General features: G+C 45.9%; 1 protein-coding gene across 6 annotated transcripts in view; it reads left to right on the top strand.

Annotated features, from left to right (window-relative positions):
- Positions 1-24491, top strand: part of DOCK11 (dedicator of cytokinesis 11) — an 81223-nt gene that overhangs the window by 8444 nt on the left and 48288 nt on the right. For all 6 annotated transcript variants that reach the window (XM_017818693.1, XM_017818721.1, XM_017818703.1 and 3 more), the window contains exons 2-12: positions 10028-10144; positions 10370-10459; positions 11158-11240; positions 12387-12456; positions 14625-14720; positions 17747-17881; positions 19069-19246; positions 19688-19767; positions 20355-20438; positions 22295-22435; positions 24126-24335. In XM_017818693.1, the coding sequence (XP_017674182.1) occupies positions 10028-10144; positions 10370-10459; positions 11158-11240; positions 12387-12456; positions 14625-14720; positions 17747-17881; positions 19069-19246; positions 19688-19767; positions 20355-20438; positions 22295-22435; positions 24126-24335 (1284 nt within the window). The remainder of the gene's footprint in view (positions 1-10027; positions 10145-10369; positions 10460-11157; positions 11241-12386; positions 12457-14624; positions 14721-17746; positions 17882-19068; positions 19247-19687; positions 19768-20354; positions 20439-22294; positions 22436-24125; positions 24336-24491) is intronic.

Genomic DNA, 24491 nt, shown 5'->3' with positions numbered 1-24491 from the left:
TAAATAAATGATGAAATACAAGTGACATCTGAAAAGCACTTCAGGATGTTCCAGTTAAGAATTTAAATAAATAACATGTATTATTGTCATTGTAATTACTATTTTCCTTTTTTAGCATGCCTGTGCTTACAGAATGTTTTGAGGAGTCCTATCTGGCAGAACTTCAGCTGTCCCACAGAAACCAGTACCCTTTTGCCAGATTCTATCAACACTATTATTTTTGGAGGAGAAAATCAAAGCTATGACGTGTTTTCACATCTCATGCTCTGCGGCAGATGCTCAGCTGGATGCAGGTGCAGTTTGGCTGACGTAGAGCTGCTCTGATCCCTCCCTCTGCTCCTCGAGGAGAAGGGCTGGATGTGTGCCAGAGTGTACCTGTGCAGGCAGGGACTCAGGGCTTCAGGTGCTGTGCCTGGGAAGTGGAGACACTGTAGGAGTTTGTACTGAGCTGACACTGGTGTCTGTCACACAGAAGCACTCAGAGGTCCCGAGGAAGGTCAAGCACAGGGGTATAGGGTACTGAAAGCTATCTCAGGTACTTGTCCTAAACCACTGCCTGTGCAAGAACAGTGCTGGATCTCCTCAAATGTGTGCTCATGCCAGAGATGGGCCTTGCCCCCAGCTACCAGCAGTGCTTTTCTGCTGACTCTGCACTTGTTCAAGGCATCATTTTTCAGAGGTGATGTGTGAAGATGAAGTGCAGGTAGGCTGGAGTGGCAGCACTGCCTTCTAGGCTGAACCACTCACAGTTGGGCTGTGAACTCTCACTGCTTCATTGCAATGCAGCTGCTTTCTGTTTCCTTTGCTTAAGTGATTATGCAAGAATCTCAAGCTTTCAGGAAAAAAACAGTGTTATTGACCCTTGTGGCTGCAGAACTCAGCTTCAAAATGGGATCTGCTAAAGGCTGTGAAGTGTGGTGTCCACTTCTGAGTAAGTGGAAGGGAAATGAAAAGTCATATGTTGATTATCCTGACTTCCTGTAATTTCTAAGCCAATCTGAAGGCACTTCAAGGGCCGAATTTGTTTTATTTGCTAGGCCTAATAATGACAGGTAAATATTTGCCTGTCTACACTGACATCAACTTTTTGACTGTTCATTCAAGCCTTCTCCAAGCTGATGTCTCACACTGATGCTGCACTGTCTCGGAGACAGTGCTGATAACTGCAGGCACTTTGTCACTAGAGAACTGGGCATTACTCTGAAAAAGGAGACATCCAGGTTGCCAGAACCCAGTCTGCCATTTGCAGTGCTAAAATGAGGTTCTGCTGCCACCCAGGACCATCGGTGCAGGAGGGGAGAGGTGTAGGTTGCTTTGCACAGAACTTGAGTGGGGTGGAGAGAAGCATAGGAGAGGGGGCTGGCTTTTGCTCCGTGCTTTCAGATGGAAAGAGTGAGTCATTTCCACTGCAAGTGTTTTCTTGCAGGGTACCAGGACTGTGCACCCATCCTCCCCTTCCCTGCCACATGGCTTCTTATTTCTCTGAGAGCTCCTGTCAGACACAGCCTATCTCCATGTAATACAGAGCAGGGAAAGAGTGGGGTACAGCAGCCTTGTGCTGCTGGGGCTGCATTTAGAGCTGGAGTGTGGCACAGACTGGCACATAACTCCTATATGGAGATGGGAGCATGGGGACTCACCCAAACTCCTGTCTCATGAGATCCTTGGAAATGATGCACTTGCAGCTGTGTCTCCTGCTGTCCAACTACTGGGGTTCCTCTGCCACGTGTACCCATTTCTGGGTGACAAAGAGACAAAGTGAGCCCTGAAGTTTGCTCTGGGGGTGCTGAGGACCAGGCAAAGGAGAGTCTGCTTTCCTGGGCCACAGCTGGTGAAGCATTTGTTTCCAGGGTAGGATGAGTACTACAAGGAAAGAAGGAGGTGCTGAGGTACCCTGCTGAAGGCATCACCTAACAACTGCTGGGGAGCCCACACTGCCTGAGGGAGGATCTGTTTGCTGCAGGGTGGGGAGAGCCTTTGGAGGCCTGGCATGCCACTGATCTGCTCCTGTCTGTTGGTCCAGCCTGTGCAAGTCCGTGTCCTGCTTTGCTCTTGGTGCTCAGGGCCATAAAACATCCATGTGCATCCATGTGCTGTGAGCATCCTTGCAAGTTATTTCTGCCAGCTTCGCTCTGGGATGCAGGACGTGGGTGAGCAGGGAGTGGGGTGCAGGACAGGCTGCCCTGCAGTAGGCAGTGCCCGTGGGGCAGCTGGGGCCCTGGCAGTGGCACATCAGAGTTGTCAGGAGCTGTTTCAAGGGCTGCTCACCTGCTGTCCATGGAGGGCTGTGCAGAGCATTACTCTGAGCTATGTTGGCACCTGATCACTCCCTGTCAGGCTCCTTCTCCTCACCCCTTCCCTTCCTGATTGCCCATGGGGCTCCTCTCCTGCCTGCAGCACACACCTTCTCCACTATCCCCTCTTGGTCTCCCTGACTCCATCTCCTGCCTCTCCCAGCTACACAGCCCCAGCCTTCACACAAGTCTTGCTTCCCATGACGTGACCCCTGCACAGCTTCATCCCCAGGTGAGCAAAACCCACATTTCCCATCCCACGCACTCCTGTAACACCTTGGACTAGCTCCTGACAACCTTCTTTCTTCCTGCTTCCCCTGCTCCTCCTCCTTCTGGTGAGGTTTCCTTCCCTTTCCATTTCACAAGATGCTTCGTATGTTTGCATGCCCACCTTAGAGCCCGTCCCTCTTCCCTGTCCCAGGTGCAGATGTTTCTCCTGTGGTCTCTCAGTGTTTTGGTGTCTTCAGCACAGCCAGGATTCCTCTCGGGACATTCCTCTTGTCTATTTAACCTTCCTTCTCTCTGGCCAGTGTAAAAATAGTTTTGACCTGCTCATATCCAGCTTTATCAACTATTTTTCATCCTTGTGGTTTTACTGTGTCCCATCTCTGCGCATCTGCTACATCTAGCCGCGTGCTGGGTTTGCAGCAGGCTCATGGACACAAGCTCCCCATCACCTGCTGAGAGCTGCCTCATTGCCTCCCTGCTGATTTCTTCCCAAAATGTGGCTTTTCTGAGGAGCCCACAAATCTCTTGGCAGCAGCAAGGCTGTGTCGTGTTGCGACTGCTGCCATATGTGCTGACTCACACTGTCTCCCTGCTTGCCCTTCCTCCCCTGATGTCTGTTTCCATCTCTTCCCTTTCTCCTGTTCTTTTGAATGCAAAGTTTTTTAGGCACCGACTTTATTCTGGCTTTGCACAGGGTGGTTCCAGGTGCTGGATGGCCAAACCTGGATTTTACCACTTTTTGTTGTTCTTTCTTATGCCCAGGATCCTGGAATGATGAATTATCCATGAGTCTCAGATTTTGTAGATGAAGCTCCATAGCCTTCCTGCAAGCTTGAGTGAGAGTGTGTAAATGGGATCAGATGGCAGTGCAGGAATTGGAGGTGGAAAAAGTGAACAGTCACAAATTTGAAATAAAAAAAAAAAGAAAGCTCTGAAAGACCACACAATTTGAGTTTGCCCTGACCTGATCTCTAAATCCCTGGCTGTGGAAGAGCTTTTCTATGGATAGAAATTGCTCAATTCCACATGCCCTTACAGTTTGCCAAGTGAATTTGCTCAGTTCTCAGACATCACTTTAATTCTTCCATGTACTGTAAGGTTTCATGAGCAAAATAAGAAAATAGGGAGTTCTCTCTCCTGTTTTTGAGGTATCCTCACATCTCCAGATTGCATATTGCAGTGGGAAGTGGTCCCTCTGCCAAGGGCTGTTTCCTGTCTCAGAAGTGATGTGACTGTTATGTGTCCAAAGGGTAGTTGTATGCTTCCATTTCCCCGCCCCCTTTAGCTTTTAATTCCCCATATTGACTTTTTCTCTTGTTTTCTGTTGTATTTCACCTAATTGGCCCTTGGGGATTTGTTTTAAAATTTGGACTTTGCCTGTCTTTCCATGTAAATGCACTACAGGTTTGCAACAGGTGAGGCAGCAAATAGGCTGTAGAATGGTTGCTAAAATTCGGGGAACAGTTGTGCACTTTGAGATACATATACGTATTTATGTGTACATTTAGATGTACATGTGGCCTGTGCTATTTCCTCTTCTCTCTTCAGCTACTCTAAAGAACCAGCACTGTTAATATTCATCTCAGTTGTCTCTCTTGCTGCTTTGGAGTGGATGCACACACTGGGTAGGTCTTCATTTCTGAGGTTGTGAGAAAACACCACGTGTCGGGTGCTGCTGAACCCGCAAGTTTTTCAGTGGGAGGCAGGAGGAAGCGTTGCAGGGCTGTGTGAGTGTTTGTGCTGGCTGTTAGTGCCATGAGAAGTGAAAGTTGAGCCTGGTTCAGCTCTTGGGCTGGGCTTCCTCTGTGCAACAGATAACGTGTGCTGGCAGCCACCGCAGGGCTTGTGTCATTGCAAAGTGACCGTCAAACCAGTTACAGTGGAGCCAAACCAGCTGGCTTTGCCATTTTCCTCTCTGGATATTGCTTTAAATGAGAGACAGACTGAAAGAACTGAAAATACAAAAGCTTTCTCATAGTTTTCCTTTGGCTGCTGTTTTAAAGAAACATCTTTCTTTTGCTCTCTGAACGTTCACATCACCTGCGTTATACCTGTTGTAATTCTGGGAGAAAAGGACGTCAGAAAAACATTAATCATATAACAAAGTGGCATGTTCGTATGGTATTCAAATGCAGAACACTAGAAGACAGGTGGCCACTGTTTTTCAGGCACTAAAAGTTTAAAATAGAAATGTTATTTCCTATATTTCCCCACGTGAACATCCCCAGCTGTCATCATGAGCCTTTGTTTATAAAGCAAATATGAGGAATTTTATAGGCTTTGCGAATGGATACAGAAAGGTGACAATTCAATCTGACTTCTGAAGTTTCCCCCTCTTTGTTAATGGGTAATTCCCTTTGCTAAACTTTTCCTTTGCTCTCTCTCTGGTCGTTTCTGTCCAGAGGGTTTTGGGATCGGGCTGTCAGAGGGCAGCGGGACAAGCAGGACACTGAGGACAAGGACCTCACTGGGGGTTTCCCTTGTGCTAGGCTCTTTGTGCTCGTGCTTGGCCAAAGGCAGAGCCTTGCGTTGGTGTTTGTGGGCACGTTTCTGTTGAAGTAATTTCATTGAATTTCCTGTTGAAATGCCAGCCAAGTTGCTTGTGGTGGGGAGTCAATACTCCAATAGACAGGCTGTTGTTCTGCCTGTGCAGTTGTCCAAGTGTAGCCTTGTGACCCAGCATGGATGGGGTCTCCAGCACAGCAGATGATCCTCTTCCATGTGCTCCACATGGCCCCGTGTTGGTGTGTTGGGCTCAAACCAGTGGTTTTTTAAAGAAAGGCTTATGTGGGAAGGTGCACTGCTCTCCTGTTATCCTTGTTTAAAATCATGTTTGTGTTTTACGTGAGGTATTTCCCATGGGTCTGCTTTTTATCCCAGCACAGTGGGCTGTGATGCTTTGGGCTGGAGCTGCTGCTGAGTGTGCTCAGGTGCTGCATCCACAGGAACCATAGGAGAGAGCAGCTCACTCCAACATGCCAAGTGCTGCTGTTCCACAGGAGGTCAGAGGAGCCTGAGGAGCATCACAGTACCTGCCCTGGGTGAATATCTACTGTGTGTGTGCCAGAGAGCACAGGATGCCTTTGACAGTGCTGCACAGTTTCTCCTGCAGAAATGGATTGATTTTGTTGCTGGACTGGCAGCATTTCTTTGTACTTCGGTATTGGCTTCCCCTGTGGAGGATTTTGTGGTTTCTAAGACTCTTATTACTTTAGTGTAATAGTTTTTCCTCTGCTTTCATAATGACTTTGGTGGGTGCCATCTGCTGTTGTGACGGCACTGGGCAGCTCAGTCTGAGCCCAGGATGTTAGGAGGTGTGTGCTTCAACCAAGCTCTTCAGGAAAACTGCTTTGGAATCTGATTTTCAGCATTTAATGCTTTAACTCCAGCCCCGCTGGGCCAAAAGGCAAAAAATATTTGGGATGGCTCCCTCCTTACTCCACAGGTCTGTTTGCAGGGACAGGAGCATGCCTGGCCCTGCTGGGCAAGCCTGCACAGTTCAGGATGGATGGAGGAGTTTGTTTCCTTGACAGCAGGCAGGACACAGGCCATGTCCTTCTGTGAGCAGCTTCTTTGCTAACAAACAGCTTGACCTGCATCTTTTGGCTTCTCTTTAAAGACATTGCTGTGGTTACTGTTGTGGCCTGTGACAGACTGGGTGGTGTGCTGGGTGTGTGACACTGAGCTGCAGGTGATGGAGGGCTGCTGTGTGCTGAGACAGGGAATCAGCACACCTTGGGTAAGAAGAGCTCTAGAGACCGTGTTTCTAACGACTCCAGAGAAGAAATGCCTGCCTGTGGATGCTGCAGAACCCATCTGGGTGATAGTGCACAACTTTCCTGGAGCACCCTGGGTTATGAGCTGTGTGTCACAGGGCCCAGCACTGGTTTGTGGGATAGAGATCACAGCACCAGCCTGCACGACACATTTTTTTTCTGATATTATTAAATTCACAAGACTGGGAGGGCTATAGTGAGTTCTAAGGATTTTTTTTGAATCTGTGGTGGGCAGTGCTGTATGGGTTTTGGAACCTCTCATGTGAGGATGTGGGATCCTTTTCAGTCCTTATCCTTTAGTTGTCATTGAGTCCCATGAGGATGACAGCCAGGACTTTGTCTTGCTGGTGTCAAAGCTAGAAAAAAAGTGTTATTCAAAGCCCCAGCTTTTAAAAAGGACATCTTTAGAAACACAGTCCTAGTTCCAGGACCATGTTGCAAAATAAAAAAGGACTAAAATACCGTGTGATCAGAAGGCCTGAGTTCAGTGTTCCCAAAGCCACAGCACTGTGGAAGGTTCTTAGAGGGAATCTTATTTCCTGTTACAGGTGCTGCGGGGAGTGAGTTGAGAGGGAAGTTGATGTGAGTGCTCATAGCACTGCTTTAACCCGCTGATGCTGCTGAGTTTTGCCAGGATTGCTGCAGTGATCAGCAGCAAGAGAGGTAAATTTGAGAGGTCAGCAGAGCCATACACCAGTGGGTATATGGACTCCATGGGGTCATGCCTGGTCTTGTGGGGAAGACAAGCCTTGGGGACACCTGGCCTCAGACTTTCAAATAGATATCCCGTTATTTCACATCAATTTGCAAAGCTTGGCAAACTTTCAGAAGTGCATTGTGCTGTCCTGCATTAAGACCAGTGTTTCAGATGATTAACCAAATTCAATTAAGCATTTAATGAGCATGAGACTAACTGAGAGTAAATGAGTTCCTTTTCTCTGTCTACCTGTTGGGTTTTTCAGAGTCCTGTTTTTCAGATGGGCTTTTTATTTTCGTATTAAATTCCTGTGCAACTCAGGTCTTGGATGCAGGAGGAAGAAGTGCTCTGTGTGCAGTGTGGCTGGCAGCATTTGCCACCCTGTTCCCACATCCCCCATGGCTGAGGGAGCAGGCAGCAGTCCCTGGATGCTCTGGCACTGAACATGGGCTCTCTGCCGACGGACCTTTGTCTTTGTCACTGGTGATCTGAGGCATGTGAGGTTCTTTTCAGGACTGTGCAAGCAGTGAAGCAAAATTTTCAGAGAGCAACTAAAGGGAACTTTGTTTCAGGTATCTAAGCTAATCCGTGCTGGATTTCTGTAGCATGGAAAAAAGACATTATGGATGCAAAACTGTCTGAGGCAGGAGTTTCCCCAGCCAAGAGTAGAAACTTCTTTGCGGAAGGTGAGGATTGGTCTCTTCTCCCAGGTAGCAAACAATAGGACAAGAGGAAACAGACTGAAGGTAGGGCTGGGTTAGTGGTTGGACTTGGTGACCTTAGAGGTCTTTCCCAACCTTAATGATTCTGTGACAGCCAGCAGCAGGACAGAGCAGGTGCTCAGTGGAAGGCTGTGCAGAAATTGCCCTGCCTGGAGGCTCACACAGGACCCAGGCATCCTTTACATTAGTAAAACTGGCCTTAATTGTACATAGGCTGTGTGCTGTCCCCCGTCAGAGAGATGCTTGGATGTCACTCTGCTGCTGGGATGCAGTGCTGGGAAACACAGCTTAAAAGGTACCTGCCTTGCATTTCTGAAGTGCTGTGGGGAAAAGCTTTCATTTTGGTTTTGCTTTTTGCAATTAGTAAAAGCACCAGTCATGCACCTGGGATAGAGGAATAGCCTCTGCTCAGTGGGGCTGGTCCTTTGGGTAAGGGAAGCTACAGGCAGCCTTTGCTGCTCCGGCCTAAAGGACTGTTCAAGTTTGCTGCAGACCCTGGATTTTTATTCTCTTTTTAGCACTTACCAGATATGGCAAAAATGGAAAGAATTTTTTTTTCTACAATTCTTTGTTTAGTTTTTTTGTTTGTTTGGGTTTTTGTTGTTGTTGTTGTTTAAAGGTGCTGGTATATGAGAAGATATTATCATACAAAGATTTTCTGCAACATTTCAGAAAAAGATTAAAACAAGCTTAAAATATGACTGTCTCCAAATAGCTCCTCCCTGCGGCCATTACCGTCTCACGTGACAACTGCCTCCCCAAAGTCCCAGCACCAGCTTTGCTTCAACACAGGAGGTGCTCAGTTGTCATTAAAGCAAAACCCTGGATCACATTTGCTGCAAAGGCCTTGAAGACATTCATTACTGCATCCCAGAGCCTGAGGAGCCAAAGGCACAGGACAGAAACCTCTGGCTAGAAATGTTTTTGAAGAGCAACCTTGATTTCTTGGGTTATGTCATGTCACAGAAAATATTGAGTTGTTTGTACTCTTGGTGGTGTGGCTGTTTACTCAGTGGTGTTAGACGATGCTGAGCCTTTTGTCCTCATTTTGGGCTCATTTTCTTAGGCTGCAGGTTGTGCTGAATGAGCAAGAGACCTCGTATTGGTCTTGTCTGTAGCTCTGGTCTATGTGAACAGTTCATCCCAGCAAAGCCATTCAACTGGCAGGTAAAGTTTGCTGCCCATAGGGAAGCATCCAGTGTTCCTCCCACGAGGGCTGAGAGTCCAAACATGGCACTGTGCAAGGATGTCATCTCCAGAGGCACGTGGCATCACGCGCTGCTGGGAGGGGTTCATGAGCACTGTCTGTGGCAGGGTCAGGCATCAGGATTTTGGTCAAGATTCAAAACAAGGCAAATCTGATGTGTCAGAATTTGCTTCCTGTTTTCTTGTGACCATTCCTATACAGAGTTATGGTTTGGCTTTTGGTGTGATGTTTGATTTTTCACAGTGCAATGCTGAGGGCCTGACTCTTGCTCATGAAATCTGAAGTCAGTCAGGGCAGCTGAGATGGCACTTGCCTACTTCAGAAGTTGTTTTTCTTATTTTTTTAAGTTTCATTTTTTGGACTTGTAACACATATGAAATGAGTGTAATAATGAATGTAATGGAGCTCTCCTAGTAGATTTACTTTTGACTCCTGAGACTTTGGAGAGGTTCCTTTTGCTTCCCAGAAATGTGAGTGAGAACAAAACTAGGCTCCAGATTTTTCCAGCCTTTGGCTGTGTCTGAGGTGCGATTTATGGAGAGGGCTTTCCTGTCTTTCCAGAGGGATGCTGTTCTTCCTTCTGTGGGGTGAGATTCCTGCTCTGGCAGTCGTAGCAGCAGACCTGCTCTCATCCCGCCTGCGGCACATTTCCAGAGAGAGCACAACTCTCATCTCCTCCTCAAGCACAACCAGCTCTGAGCTGAGCAGAGCCAGCATAGGAGCCCATATTTCTTCTGAGCTGCACAGATGAGCTGCTCAAACATAAAGATGTTGGATCTTGCAGCTATTAAAGCTGTGGCCTGTCCAGGAGGATTTCTTGCTCCATTAAGAAATTAGAGACTGTGCTGAGAGGAGAGCAGCACAGTGCTTTGTTTCTTCCCATAGCTTATTACCAGACACAAATAAATTAACCCATCATTTCCCTCCTGCAAAACACGCTCGCAGGTGGTTACCTGCAGCACAGGAGTGTCAGAGTGCTGAGGTAACAGCCAGTCCAGCGGTCACACAATTTGAAATTGCTAATTAAGCACAAGATGTTTGTTACTGGTTATTTTAGGTATTACATATACGTAATTTTTTTTCATCTTCTATTTTTCCTACAGGAAAAAACCAAAGTGGTGGAACCCTTGGACTATGAGAACGTGATCCTTCAACGCAGAGTTCAGATCTACAGTGATCCCCTCCGGGACCTGCTGATATTTCCGATCGAAGATGTATCTGTGAGTTTGCACTGGCTGTTTCCCATGTTTGAGGTTCACTCGTCTCCGGTCCTGTGTACCTTGGAAAACTTCCACCATTAACCACATGTTAATTTTGGCTGCAGTAGTGACACATAAAACCAAAATGACCCACTGGTCATTTAGGCCCACCACATTCATTTAAAGCAAGTGTCAAGCCCTGAAGATGCAGTTTGCACTGACAACGTCTTCCCCTTTTTTGTGCAGATCTCAGTCATTGGCCGACAGAGAAGGACTGTCCAGTCGACAGTGCCAGAAGATGCTCTAAAGAAAGCTCAGAGTCTCTTTGTCAAAGAGGTAGGGGCAAAGTCCACGTGACACCTGCCTTCAGCACTTTGTCTCTTGGGCAGGATGCTCAGCTGTATCTCCTGATCTGCAGGGTTGCAGATCACTTGGTTTTTCCTTTGTGGGAAGCACTGATTGCTGGCAGGGTGGCTGCATGGGAGGGTTCTCATGTGCATCTCTTGTGCAGTGTGTCTTTCCAGTGGGTTTTGTTCACAGGCAAGGTGTGTGGCTTTGCACCACTTGCCTGAGCTGCAAGGTGCAGGAGTGCAGCACGGCAAGGGGGGATACACAACCTTCCTGGAGCATCCAGAGTGCTGCAGGTTTGTTCTGTAAAGTGCTGCTCTCTAGGACTGCTCCCTCCAAGTGCAGTGGAACTAAATGCGAAGTGATGCCTACATTTCCGAGGGCAGAAAATTGGTGCTTTCTGGAAAAAAGTCTCTTTCCAAATCACTACTCCTTTTTTAGAGCCTTGGAGCAACATAAATACGAAATCTGTAGCTGTGTGGCAGGCCAGATGCCGTGTGATTTTTGTCTCCGTGCTGTAAAGGTTCCTTATGAAATTCTGTATTGCAACATAAAACAAGTGAAGCAGTCTTGTTCAGACCCTTTCCACTTGTGCTTCCCTCACCCAGTGTGTAGCCCTTTCGACTTGTGCCTGGTTTTGTTTTGCTTGGTGTAGCTTTCAAAGAGCTGTATTGTTTTCCTTTCAGTGCATTAAAACCTACAGCTCTGACTGGCACGTGGTAAACTACAAGTATGAGGAATACTCAGGAGACTTTCGGATGTTGCCATGGTAAGTGTCGTGCTCCCTTGGAATACTGATGTGTGGTCACAGGGCTGGGGTTTGATAGGGTTTAGCAGAAGCAGTCTGCCCTTTTCCTGATGCCTGTCCCACAAGCAGCCTCTGCTCCAGAGGTATGTCACTCTGAAGGTTAAGGAGCCAGAGGTGGTTTATGTTATCGTGCCATTGTCACTCAGCTCTGTCAGGGAGATGCCCACAGTATTGTCAGTGTGGGTCATTGCTTCACATCCCATCCACCAGTGTATAAACACCCCCTCCACTTGGGATGAGGGTGGACTGCAGTCCAGACTCATGGCAGGGTAAATAGTGCTGGCAGTGTCTGCTCAGACCGAATCAGGAGCCTCATTGTCCCGCTGGGCTAATGTTCCCTGTGAGCTATGCACGGTGTTCCCATGCTGAGCAGATTTTCCTTGTACTCTCAGTACAGAGAAGTTGCTGGACAACTTCAGTCCAGTGATGTAGTATTGTTGCTAATGCTGGCAGTGCTGGGAAGCTGCGTGCTTGGAAATGCTGGGCCGTGGCAGTGATTCCAGCTCCAAAGCTAATTGGGTTTCTCAGACAGGCACATACATCTTCGATTTCTGCTGGATTCTTATTTTCTCCGTGGTGGCGCCTGCCCTGCTCTCACTGCCCACACTTGGGGCATGTCTGGACCCCTGTCCAGGCTGCTCCAATGCTGGCAGCTTGTTAAATGCTTTTTCTTCCTAATTGGCTGAAGTGGTCTGTTCTGGTGGTCTCACGGGGATGCGAAGCAGCAACGGGGGTAACACAGTCAATCAAATCGTGTTAAGATTTGTGAATAATCTGCAGTCTGATCTTGCTTCTTTTTTTAGCAAGATGGAAGATAAACTTGGCCTGCTGTATCTCTTTGTTGCATAAATGCAGGTCAGCAAAATGTTTGCAGAAACAGACAACTAACAAGAGAAAGCTAATTACAGACTGCTTGTGCTTAATTTCCATGAAATGCACTCAGAAGTTAGCTTTCCCCAGCTGTAAGGGGCTGTAGGTCTCTTGAAATCTATCTTCTGTGCTCTATAGTCTGCAGTTTGGCTATTGCTTCTGGATCCAGCATCAGCTGCTGGCTCAGAGGACCCTTGTGTTCCAGTCATTAAACATGAAAATGTGTTGTGATTTCAGCAAATCCTTCAGGCCAGACAAGATTCCAAGCCACGTGTTTGAAATTGATGAAGACTTCGAAAAGGATGAGGTAAGGAGAAGTTTGGGGGTTTTTTTACATATACCACCCTAAGATCTGTTAAAAAGAAGATTTCACAAGGCAAAGGCAGAATTCAGTTCCTAGGAGCGGTTTTCTGGTGAGATGCTTAGTGCTGTGAAGATGGGATCAAAAGTGAGACAATAGTTTATTTCAAAGAATGACAAGATAACTTCTTGGAGCCAAGGGTCTCCTGAATTATCTGGAGGATTAGCCATATTTCTCATGGCTTTTTCACTTGAAATAGAGCATCAGTAGAAGAGAAAAAAAAGGAAGCCAAGCACTTACTGAGGAACACTCCTCATGTCCAGAACTAAAAGTAAGCAATCTCTTTTTCAACGACACTGCATACCGGGATCCTCTTCTGAAAGGTTTTGTGCTTTTCCACATTACATTGCCATTCTTAATCAGTCACTTCTCCCCAACATATTCACATGTGTCAGTCCTCTGTACAGGCATTTGCTTCCTCTAGAAGTTGACATGTTTGTGCTCAGCTGGTTGCAGGGAGGATTTGCAGCCCTCCATGGGAATGATCTGAGGGCTCTGACAATTGGGACATCTCAGACCTGATGGTTATTTTGGATGGTGCAGTGTCATGTTTGCTACAGAAATGAGGGACATAGACAGACATTTTTCTGTCTCACCTACCATGGGGAGCTTAATCCATAACTGTGACATTAAGAAGTTTTTGTTTACAGAGGGAAGGGTTTAGCCCAGATGTTTAAAGTTCACATGGCATGAAGATGCTGCTGCTGAGATTCTTACAGGGGAAAAAGGACATTTCTTTGTTGGAGAGCTGAAGATTTGGAGGAGTGTTTCATGCACATTTCTCACAATCACTGTGTATGTCCTGGCACACTTCGGGTCTGGACTAGGATGGCTTCTTTATAAATGGAAATGTTTTGTCAAGTTTGGCCTTAATCTTTTTTTGGCTGTGTTGTTGGTTTGCTTTACATCATTAACTTGAGGTGTTCCCTCTTTAATAATATCTAATCTGGGCTGGAGACATTGCTGTGCACTATGTTATCAGCATGCTTCTGAGAAAGCAAAAGGACAAGAATATGCTATCAAAATCTGGAGACCTTTTTTCTTCTGGCCAGTGTCCCAAATACTCAAACAAGAGAAGTTACTGAGGTTTGTTGTAGAAGAGTATTCCAAGTGCTTTGGCAGATGTTTGGATGTTTATATCTTTTGGCATGGTCATATCTAAAGGATTCTGTTACAGTTTCCTAACAGAGCATTTGCATTAGAATTGTGTAATGGAAATCCAAATAAAAGAAATCTCTTGGTGAAAAAAGGTGAAGCATTATAAAGGAGAAATCATGGGTTGTTTTACCCGGGGAAATAAAGTATCAGAGAATTTACTTTGGAAGTTTGATGTGAAAAGAGTGAAAACCTGCCCCTTGGGATGCAGCAGGCGATATAAACCAGTCCCTTCATGGCTCATCATCAGACAGGCCAGGGCTGCCTCTGCTGCTGATTCAGTGGAAATCCCAGGGCAAGTTTTTTTCATCACTCTGTGCTCTTATTTCCCTCCCCAGTGGAGGTCATGGTTAGGTATGGATGGAGAGCCGTTCTCCCTTTCTCAGACCACGGGACAGGAGCAGATGGAAGCCCTATCTGGGTGTGCCACGAGCAGCCTGGTTGGGTCACTTGAAACTTTTTGTTTTGATAAATGTGAAACCAGCCGGTTCATTTCAGTTATTGGGGTTTGATGATTTTTGCCTAAATTTAAAATGGAAGAATGACAAAAGAAAATGACAAAATAAGTCCTGAGTTCTGCATTTTGCAACTTCCTAAACAGGCCTTTCTGAAAATTTCCTTCTTCCCCAGGTTTTTGAAATGCTGCATAAGAACCAACGTGCATTTCCTCATTGCAAAATTGCTGTGCCCATCAGCATAGATGTAATCTTTCTTTTTTAAAGGTGACCCAAACTAGCCTGTTTTGCCTCTTTATTGGAAAGAGATATCCCTGAAATTTTTTGTGATAACACTGTCTATGTAGCTGTACCTGTTACACATACATTCTTCATTTCACTGTATTGCTGTAGTTAAAATGGTATTGCTTTCCAGGGTGGACAAATCCCTGTGCCCAGGGGGAATTTTCTGTGAGACAGAGTTCACCTGACCTCCTCTTTTTCTAATATTTTCCTGTCTTTCAGGATTCCTCATCCCTGTGCTCCCAGAAGGGTGGTGTGATAAAGCAGGGCTGGCTGCACAAAGCAAATGTAAATAGCACCATCACTGTTACCATGAAGGTGAGTTTGATCCAGTTACTTGTGAACAAGGCATGAGGTGAAGTTCAGACCACATCTCTGAAGCTCACAGGAGCTCAGTTGAGTGGGTTTGGTTTTGGATGGGCATCCGTCCCTCTTGTAGAGTATCCCATGGTGGACTGGAAAACCCAGTCTGGCAACAGTCTTTGACCCTTCCCTGTCCAGAATGTAAGACTGATGCACTTCAGATCATGATGGGCAAGCTGAGCAAAAAGGTGAAGCGTGTTCTGGTATAGCAGGATTGTTTTCTGAGCGAGCAGCTGAGGCCCAGGAGAGGAAGACAACTTGAATAACTGAAACAGCTGCCCTGAAAAGACAACTTTCTGAATTGATGGTTTCCTTGCTGGTAGGAAATATGCAGGGAGGCCAGCTTTAAACTGAAATGACAGATCTTTGCTTTAAAAGCAGGGGTGATATCACTGCAGAGACAGAGCATTGCTGACCTAAAAGCAACAGCTGCCTTGTCTCCTGTTCTCTGCTCTGCGTAATCTGGCGTGACACTGCTTAGATTGTGCAGAGATTTTTAATAGTTACACCATAGGTTTTTGCTGTGGCAATGAGCCCATGTGCTGTCCCACCATGCAGCTGCCTTGTTACAGCATAGAGAGAGTGTTAGGGAGTTATGCTCAATGATGCAGCTGAAGGATGGCTGCAGTGAGGCTGCTTTGCAAGGGTATATTAAAAAAATCTCAAATAGCCTGGCTGTTCCAAGTCTCAATTCAATGAGTTATGCTTTCAGGAGAAGCAGAACAGGACTGTTCATAGGGCTAATTTTAATTTGAGTTTTGAAATGGGCTTGAAGGCGATAGACAGAATAGGATTTTCTGATCCTCTGCTTTTCCAAGCAAGGTTGAAGCAATTTTTTTTGCCTGTAACTTCTGGAGGAGGTATGACTGCTCAAAGCAGTCAGTTGGGTCTGTTCTGGTCTGAGCCTCTTTTGGTAATTGGTCTCAGCACCCAGCACCTCAGACCCACCTTTCTGAGAAGTCATTTGAACTACACTGGCTTCGGTTCCATTAATATGATCCAGAGCCTCCAGTGAAACTCTGATATCACAGCACTGAAAATCAGTACTCATTCTCTGAGCTGGTCCTGGTCACTTCTGTGTCTTACTAAACACACACCTCCCAAGGCACATATATGAAAGCTGAGGACTTTGAACACCTTTGGCCTTATCACCACTTGGAGAGGCTGCTGTGCTGTGTTCAATTGTGAGTGCTGGTTCTTTCATTGCTGTGCTGTGCTGAGCTGCTGGTACCTCACACTGTTGCTAAGCATGAGCAGAGTGTTTTGTGGAGAGCCAGCCCATGAGCAAACTGTCATTAGGCTACAGCTGCCAACCTTTATTTCAGAGCAACCTTTCCTTTACAGAGAAGTGCCCTGATTTGGCCCAGCTCTCCCTGTCTGGTTTGCAGCATGTGTTGTGCTGCACTACAACCACAGTGTCCAGATTGTCCTTCTGTCCTTCTCTGCCCAAATGGACTTGCCGAGTTCTTGACATCCCTCTGCACTCACAGTGCTCAACAGCAGCACCTGTAGCCTGATCAGAGGGGATGTTCTCTCTGCTCCTAGGTTTATAGTATTAATTTCAAATAATCATTATCTTCTGACAGCCGTGCTTACAAGGGGGGAAGATCATAGGAATAGTGTTTTCTGTTTGATTCTGCATTTACTTTTGAACAGAATTCATCAGATGCAAATGGTTTAGTGTGAAATCCCATGCCCATGAGGGATATCAACCCTGTAGTATCTAGAGAGAGATCTGTCATGGATTTCTGTAGCATCCACTGCCAAAATTCCTGAGACTGATTCAGTGAAGTGCTAAATCAGTGTTTAAGCTGGCTTAACGCTTTGCATCCTTAGCTTTCCATGTATTTTTATGCTCTGTTGAACTGAAGGTTTAGTTAGATCTTATAAAACTTAAAGCTCAACAACCTCGGAGCATCTCTACAGCTAATTAGTCATCCAAAGGATGCCAGAGGTTACTTTTCAGAAGGGTTAGGTTATGGTTCAGAGCACGATGCTTCCTTCCAGTTCTGTGCACTTGAATGGGTTTATTGAACATGTGCTAGTGTCTGTAATGATGGGAGCAGGAAATTACTTGTAATCTCCCATGTGGGATGAAAAATGCTGTGTTTATTTGTAGATCTTCTAGATACACAGAACAGTAGAAATACTTGCAGTGCTGCTTGCCCCAGCTTCCTTTGTGATTCTCCTAACGCAGATACCCAGCAACTGTGAAATGCACCCTGATCCTTACAGACTTGGCAGCATATGGTGCTACCCCAGTTGCTGCCAAAATGTGCTCTTGAGTTATAGTCCAGTGTCTTTTGGCTGACAAGCATGAAGGAAGATGTTCTGAGATACTGGAGAGCTTCTTTTTCTTCGTAAAAATCAGGAGTTCAAACAAAGGAACACTTCTCCCGAAGTTATTGCTTTTTGGTGTGGGAATTGAACACTAAGCCAAAAACAGTTCTTGAAAATAAACCCAAAGTCACAAAAACCCAAGCACTTTATTGGATTGCAGCATCCCTTCGCTTGCATTCGAGTGCTAGGAATTTCCACATGTCTGTTCCAAAGTCTTACAGACAATTCCTTTGTAATTCTAGCTGAGGCCTATATCAAAAAGGCTCTGGAAATACCTGCTCTGGGGTAGAATGAATTTTCAAGCCATGTGCTGATCTGAATTTACTGTGTAGCATTACTTTGTAAAGATAAATGATACTGGAGCCAGCTGAGAGACGAGCTGAAAGCCCTGGGGCTTTGCTTTAGTTGGGCAAACTTGTAATAACAACAAGGACATTAAAATCAAAGAAGATGATGGAAATCCCTCTTTATAAAAGCAAATCATAGTGAAATAGGTGAATCTGCAACACTATAGAGTCAGCAGTGTTTCTTGTTACAGTATTTTCTCAGTAGCAGGGAGGACGGATAGGGAAACCAAGGCCATGGTTTGTGATCTACAACAGAGTGAATACTTGCCTCAGCAAGACTTTGTACTTTTGCAGGTATTCAAGAGGAGGTATTTTTACTTGTCACAACTCACAGATGGCTCCTATATTCTGAATTCCTATAAAGATGAGAAAATTTCAAAAGAATCCAAAGGCTGCATTTTCTTGGACGCTTGCAATGACGTTGTTCAGGTAGGTGTGCTTTCTGTGTGGCTGCACGTGGACTTTTGCGTTGCTGGCTCTGAGATACATGTGCTCTCTAGAGGTCTGAAGGCATGGATTTGCAAACTAATCCAGAGCTGGTCAGCTAAACTGATGAACAGGCAGACAAGGCATTTCACAAAGGTGCCATACTTTTGGCTAGGAAGAGCTGCTGAAGAGTAAAATGCAAGCATTTCATCATTACCTCATCTGTTGCCTCCCTGCTCTGTCCATCTCTTTTACCTGTTATTGTAGGTCAGGTGCCTTTCAAGACCTTGAAGGTTGAACCAGTTAGTAATTGGTGTGACTTTATCTTGGGCACCTTCCTCTATTTGCTGCTTGCACCAGCTTCTTGTTTCTTAAGTCACATCCTGATAAGTCCATGCAAACATACAGTTCTTTGGGACTTAGAACCTGCTCAAGGCTTGTAAGGTTTTAGGAGCAGGGATTTGTACAGATCTAAAACCTGGGTTTGCTTAGTTGTGTGAGGGTGAGAGGCAGCAGTGGGTTCCTGCTGTGCCTTCTGCCCTTGCTGTCTCTGCAGAAGTGTCAAGCACTGAGTGTGGTGGAGCTGGTGCAGGGCAGCTTAAATTACCCCAGTGGTTTGCTTTTTAGCATGGATGAGTCAGAGCTGTGAGTTCCCATTTATCTTTCTGAACACAGTAAAAGCAGTAATGCACACGCCTCAGTGATGTACGGGGTGTAATTCCCAAGTTGCATCAGATTTGCTTTGGCTTCTGGTTGGAAAATGCTGTTTAAAGGCCAGCACAGCTCCGAAATGTTGCATTGAACCGCTTGCTTTTAAGATAGATGCCTCTAAGTGTCTTGGAGCACAGCATTACTTATTGTGTCAGACAAATGCAGTTACTGGCTTCTCTGGGTAAATGCTAAAGGTCTGAGGACATCAGAAGGAGCTTGCTCCTGCTCCTAGTGCAGTGTCTGTGGTTCAGTCTGGCTTTCTTTCACTCTCAGAGTAGCTGGCAGCCATGGACCTGTGCACTGCTTGGTCACAGCTGGGAAGCCCTTTGTGATTGCTGCAGGATTGCTGTGTCACGGAGGGTGCTGCATTGTATTTTGTGGTATTTCAGCTCAGGATGCTTTCCCAAAGAGGAGCTGTGGGGCAGGTACTGTGCTGAGTTGTTGAGGAAAATGTAATACAAGTCTCTCTGTTTGTTCAGTGTCCCAAGATGCGCCGTTATGCATTTGAACTGAAGACAATAGACAAGTACAGCCACTATCTTGCAGCTGAAACTGAGCAGGAGATGGAAGAATGGCTGGTGACCCTGAGAAAGATCATTCAGAGCAATACTGAGAGTTTGGTGCAAGAGAAGAAAGATACTGTGGAATCTGTGCAAGGTCAGTTTGTAAATAAACGCCTACCTTCTCCCTTCTCCAGCAGGATGCAAGCAGTGTGCCTGGAGAAGTGTGTGCTGTATAAATAGCAAGAATTGTGGCTGACACATAATATCATGCAGAGGGGCTTATTACAACAGAGACTATAGTCTGAGGAATAAAAGTGGAGGGAAATGTGACCCTTCTTCTGGAAGGGAAATCCATGGCAAAGTTTCAAGGCTCCTGGAAAATTGGCTCTGTGCTGAAGTTTTGCTTTGGAAAGACCTAGCAGACTGTAATAGTACACTTTGATACTAGTAATGTATGGAAAAATCTTACTCCCAAGGAATGGAAAAATCTCCGTAAACTGTTTTTGTGCTATTGTTAGCAAATACTGCAGGATGCTTTCTGGCAGAGTGGTGGTGCTGCAGTTGTTTTGAACATCTGTTTCTCGTGTCCTTGCAGATGATGAATCAAGCACGCAGGGTAAATCAGAGAACATCCTGGAGAGCCTGGAGAGAAGCATGCATCCAGAGCTGATGAAGGTAGCGTGTTTGCAGAGATCACTCTCCCCACCCATAACTAATTCTGTCCACCTTGTCTTTGAAAGGGGTTTTCTACTTTCTATCTTCAGATCTGGGGGATCTGGGCAGGCACCAAGTGCTGGTGGGGTCTGTTATCTCACCTGCCTGTCTCCTGGATGAAGCTCCATGGTTTGAGGCCACATGTTCTTCACCTCCAAGTGTGGTGGGTTGTGGTTCTTCCCTTGAGGAATAACCAGATTTAGGACAAATGAAGGACTGTTGTGATCAGCACTGCTCATTTGGGATCATCAGGTGTGACCATCCTGGTTGTGGGAGCAGAGGGGGAGTTAGGCAGCAGCTACCTCCTGTTTATGATCCAGAGTGTTGTTTGGTTGCCTGCTCCTGCCTGCCTTCTCATTTGGCACAGCCACATCACTGTACTGTCATTGCACCGTGTTGGTGGCTGCAGCCAAGATGCTTTACATATCTCACATATCACAAAGGGAACCTGAAAAATAATTATTTTGTTTTGATTCCTTTCTTTCCCATTAACGAATGTTTGCCTCTGTGTGGCCAGGCAGTAATGTCAATGCCTTCCTTTGTCCTAGTATGGAAGAGAAACAGATCAGCTGAACAAACTCAGCAGAAATGATGGAAGACAAAACATCTTTTCTTTTGACCCAGAAGTCCAGGTAAACATCCCCACATTTGCCAGTGTGAGGTTTTGTTCTCTGTGTCGTGCCTGCCTTGTTCCCTTGCATGGCCACAGTATTTGCCTGCAGGGGCAGGATGTTTCTCTGGACTGGAGAACAGAAGTGCAGCCCATACCCTGCCAGTGAGAGCGGAATGAGATGTCAGTGCTCAGGTGACAGCTCAAATACAGGGAAGACTCGCAGCAGCCCCACACGGGGCCTCCCTCCAGCTTTGCTGGCTTTTGTATGATGCATCTTGATGTTGCTGGATCTCAAACCCATCATCTGTGCCTCTGGGAGGTTCTCATGGTTGCAGAAGAAGCAGTAGAAGTGTTACTGCACGGATACCTGCAATGCTGCATGGTGGAGTCTGTTATCCCACCTGCCTGTCTCATGGATGAAACTCCATGGTTTGAGGCCTCATGTTCATCACCTCCAAGTGTGGTGGACTGGCACATCTGGAGAAGGGAGCAGTGGTGGTAAAAGCCACGATAGGGGTTTACAGGGAGAGCCTCAGTCTTCAGGCAGTTTTCAAATGTAGGAACATACAAACAGAAAAAACACCCTGTGCTGGTCTGATTCACTGGAGGAGAGGGTCACTGTCTATTGGCCTGTTTTTTTCTTGGCTTTGAACATTTTCTGAGTTCTCTGCCAAGGTCCAGGTGTGGGATTTCAGTGAAATGAGCTGCAATTGTTAACACAGTTTTAGAGAATTGTTCCAGGTTATTTCACAGTTTCTGGTTCCCCTTCTGGCATGCTTTGGCTTGTTCACACCTGTGAAATGGAACATTCTGGTTTAACAAGGAAATGTAATTAGTCTTTAAAAGGTTTAGTTGTGCAAAATGAGTTTTTCTCTTGGCACTTCTTTAAGGTCTTTAACAGAAACAAGATAAGCATCCAGGGGGCTTTTTGCCTTTTTTTTTTTTAAGAGAAGCTTTGAGAAGTTTCTCATGTTTTAGTCAGATAACAAAAATGGAAATATTATTTAGTGCAGAGCATCTAAGATAACTTTTTTTACCTAACCAAATGGTTAGGTAAATTCACTGCCCTCTTTTTATACAAAGAGCTCTTCATTCTGATGTGGGTCAGTCGGATCTGCTATCACACCAGGCATTCAAAATCATTGCCCTAGTCTATGCTGGTGTGTACGTGCACACTTGTATGCCTGGTGCTAAGGAAACTGAGAGCAGGAACTTACACCTGCAACGTACCTTCCTCATGGAATGGAAATAAGGTAAACAATGGAAAGAGTTCCTCAAAACTGGATTAACAATTGCAGCCTGTTTTTCTGAAATCAGCTGATTGAACTGAGATATCAGCACCTTGTGTTTGGCATGCAGGTTTCTGCAGGGTTTGAGGGAGAAAAGCGAACAGGACTCTGCCAGACTGTCACTGAGAGACCTGCTGGTATTTGGGGGTGTTTGGGGTCTCTGTGTCCCCAGTGCCAGCATGGTGGGTATGGCAAAGGTTTGTTTCAGGCAAGGGACCATTTCCTAAACTAGCCATATCTTCATGGTGGAAGACACTTTTTTTATTGCCTTATGTTCCGCTTTCTTCCCTAAGCTCTAAATGGTGCTTGGGAAGATCCTCAGAGTTACAGCAAAGCAGGAAGGAACTGAAATCATACTGAGGTTTAGTTTGCTGTGCTCTACAAAACAAGTTGCTAAAAATTGATACATCCCCATGAATTCATGTCTTGTATTTGTGTAACATCACCAAATTGCACTCATTTGTGAATGTGTCCTGTACCTTTTGTACCACTTTGAGATAGTATTGGCCGTAATGTTATCCCTTAACATTATTCAGGGGTTTATTTTCTTTTTTAATGAGACCAGATTTGTTTGTTTGCTGTCTAGAGACTAGACTTCTCGGGGATTGAGCCAGACGTGAAGCCATTTGAGGAAAAGTGCAGCAGGCGCTTTGTGGTGTGCTGCCAGGACTTCTCCCTCAACCTCCTCGCTCAGCTCAGTGACAGGGCAGAAGGAGGACCCACCAACGTAAGGGGAGCTCCAGCATGTCCTGCTTTGTCTTCTTTCTCCTCACCAGCAAGAAAAACCCTTAGCAAATTAATCTGGGTGAATACATCCCATTTTGCCATGAGCTCTGATGGGACCTGGCAGGCGGTGACTGCTGGCCCAGGGTCATTGCAGGATTTGTCTGCCTTGGTATTTTGGTGTTCCAAAAATGTGTCTGGGGACAGGGTCTGTCCTGACATGCCTCAGCTTGCAGTAACTGGGACTGCTGGGAAACCAGCAGTTCAGAGGCAGAAGGAGTGGGGAGCCTGTGTCTGCCAAATTCTGGGTCCCTATGAAAGTCCTGTTGGTAAATGATTAAGCTCCATCTCCAAACCACTCATGGCTGGTTTTTATTTCATTTCCCCTAATGGCAAGGGATTTCCCTGTTCTGGAACCTTCTTCTGACTCCCAGCCTAACTGTATTCACAGCCATTTTATTATATGCATTTGTTATCGTGCCAAAGTTGTGCCTTAGCCTAAAAATCTCTTTATTTTATTTTCTGAGCCTCTGATGTTTGTAGACAGCTATTACATCTCACCTCAGCCTTTTGCTGCTGGGCTGAGCAGACCAGTCTTCTCCAGTCTTTCCTCCCAAAATAATTCCTGTTGTCCTGTCCTGCACTTGCACCTTTCTGCGGGTGCCAGAGCAGCAGGTAGCATCACAGGGGAGGCAGCAGCCCTGGCACTGCCCCATCTCTACTGATGCTGCCCTGCCTGATGCCTGTTAGAACTACAAAGGCTTTTCTGTGATGGTTTCATACTGGCAGCTCCCAGCTCCAGTACAGGACAGCAGGCTCCATACACGACACCAGGCTCGTTCTCCTCAGTAACTCCCAGGGGACGGACGCATCGCTAATAGCAAAGATTCTTATTATTCATCCTTAATCAGGTCCAGAGTGAGACCTAATCAGCACATTTGCAGCATTGATGTAATGCCTTGAGTCATGCTGGAATGTCTCAGGCACTCTACAGTCTTATCTTCAGGCCTTAGTTTTTATCTTTACATGAATGCACGCCTACTGCAATCTTTGAATTAAAAATACATGAATTATTGCCACTTGCCTTGTGTTGTCAAGGTCAGTAGCTACAAAAGAAGTTGGCAGATTTTGCACATGCAGTTCCTCAGCAGTGTTAGCCTTGTATTTGAGCTGTCCTGGCTGGGAGAACTAACTTTCCTCCTGGGAGAGCATCTGAGGAACGTTTTGAGTGTCGCAGTTGGGCCATCTAGAGCTGATGGACTTTGGAAAATCAGTAGTGGTCTTTAGCATGTGATCATAAACACTCTTAAGCTGATCTATTTCTCACTGCAAAGGATAAACAGCTCTGATGAACTCAGTTCATCTTTTGTTTCTGACTTTGTAGTTTGCCACTTATGTAAAAAACATATGGATTTCATTCTTTTTATTTCATTGATGGCTTTAAAGTAGCTTTTTTCTAATTGACTAGATCAAAATGCAAGAAGGTGCAGGGAAAAAACAGATTTGTATATTTATAAAGCAAAAACCATGGATTATCTGTAAGAATTCTGTAGACTGTTGGCGTACAAAGCTAAAGGCACAAACACATGCAGAAGGTTCCCAGTTTCCTTAGCAGGGAAGGCAATGCTGATACCCTTGAGCCTGTGCCGTGCATTTTTTTTTTTTTTGACACGTACATTCAATCAAATTTCCAGGTTGAGCCCTTTTTCCTAAGCTTGGCGTTATTCGACCTGAAAAATAATTGCAAGATTTCAGCTGACTTCCACGTGGACCTGAACCCCCCGTCTGTCCGTGAGATGCTGCTGGAGAGCTCCGTGTCCGGAGCGGAGGGAGCCAAGGGACGCTCGCCAGGCGAGAGCCTCGTGCACGGGGTCCCCGAGTCCTGCCTGCGCTACATAAAACGGGTGAATATCTGACCTTCTCCTCGTTCTGTGCCTCTGTTGAGGCTGTGGCTGTTCAGCAGCCTGGCAGTGTGGTGTTACCCACTGCGTGGGGAACCACAAGTCAGCTTTTCTCTTGAGCTGTGGGGTTTTGGTCAGTGTTGAATTTGCTGCTTTGGG

Source organism: Lepidothrix coronata, unplaced genomic scaffold (genome assembly GCF_001604755.1).
Source record: "Lepidothrix coronata isolate B3197 unplaced genomic scaffold, Lepidothrix_coronata-1.0 Scaffold2, whole genome shotgun sequence".
In the NCBI taxonomy this organism is placed as follows: Eukaryota; Metazoa; Chordata; class Aves; order Passeriformes; family Pipridae; genus Lepidothrix; species Lepidothrix coronata.
This window is presented reverse-complemented; position numbering and strand designations above follow the sequence as displayed.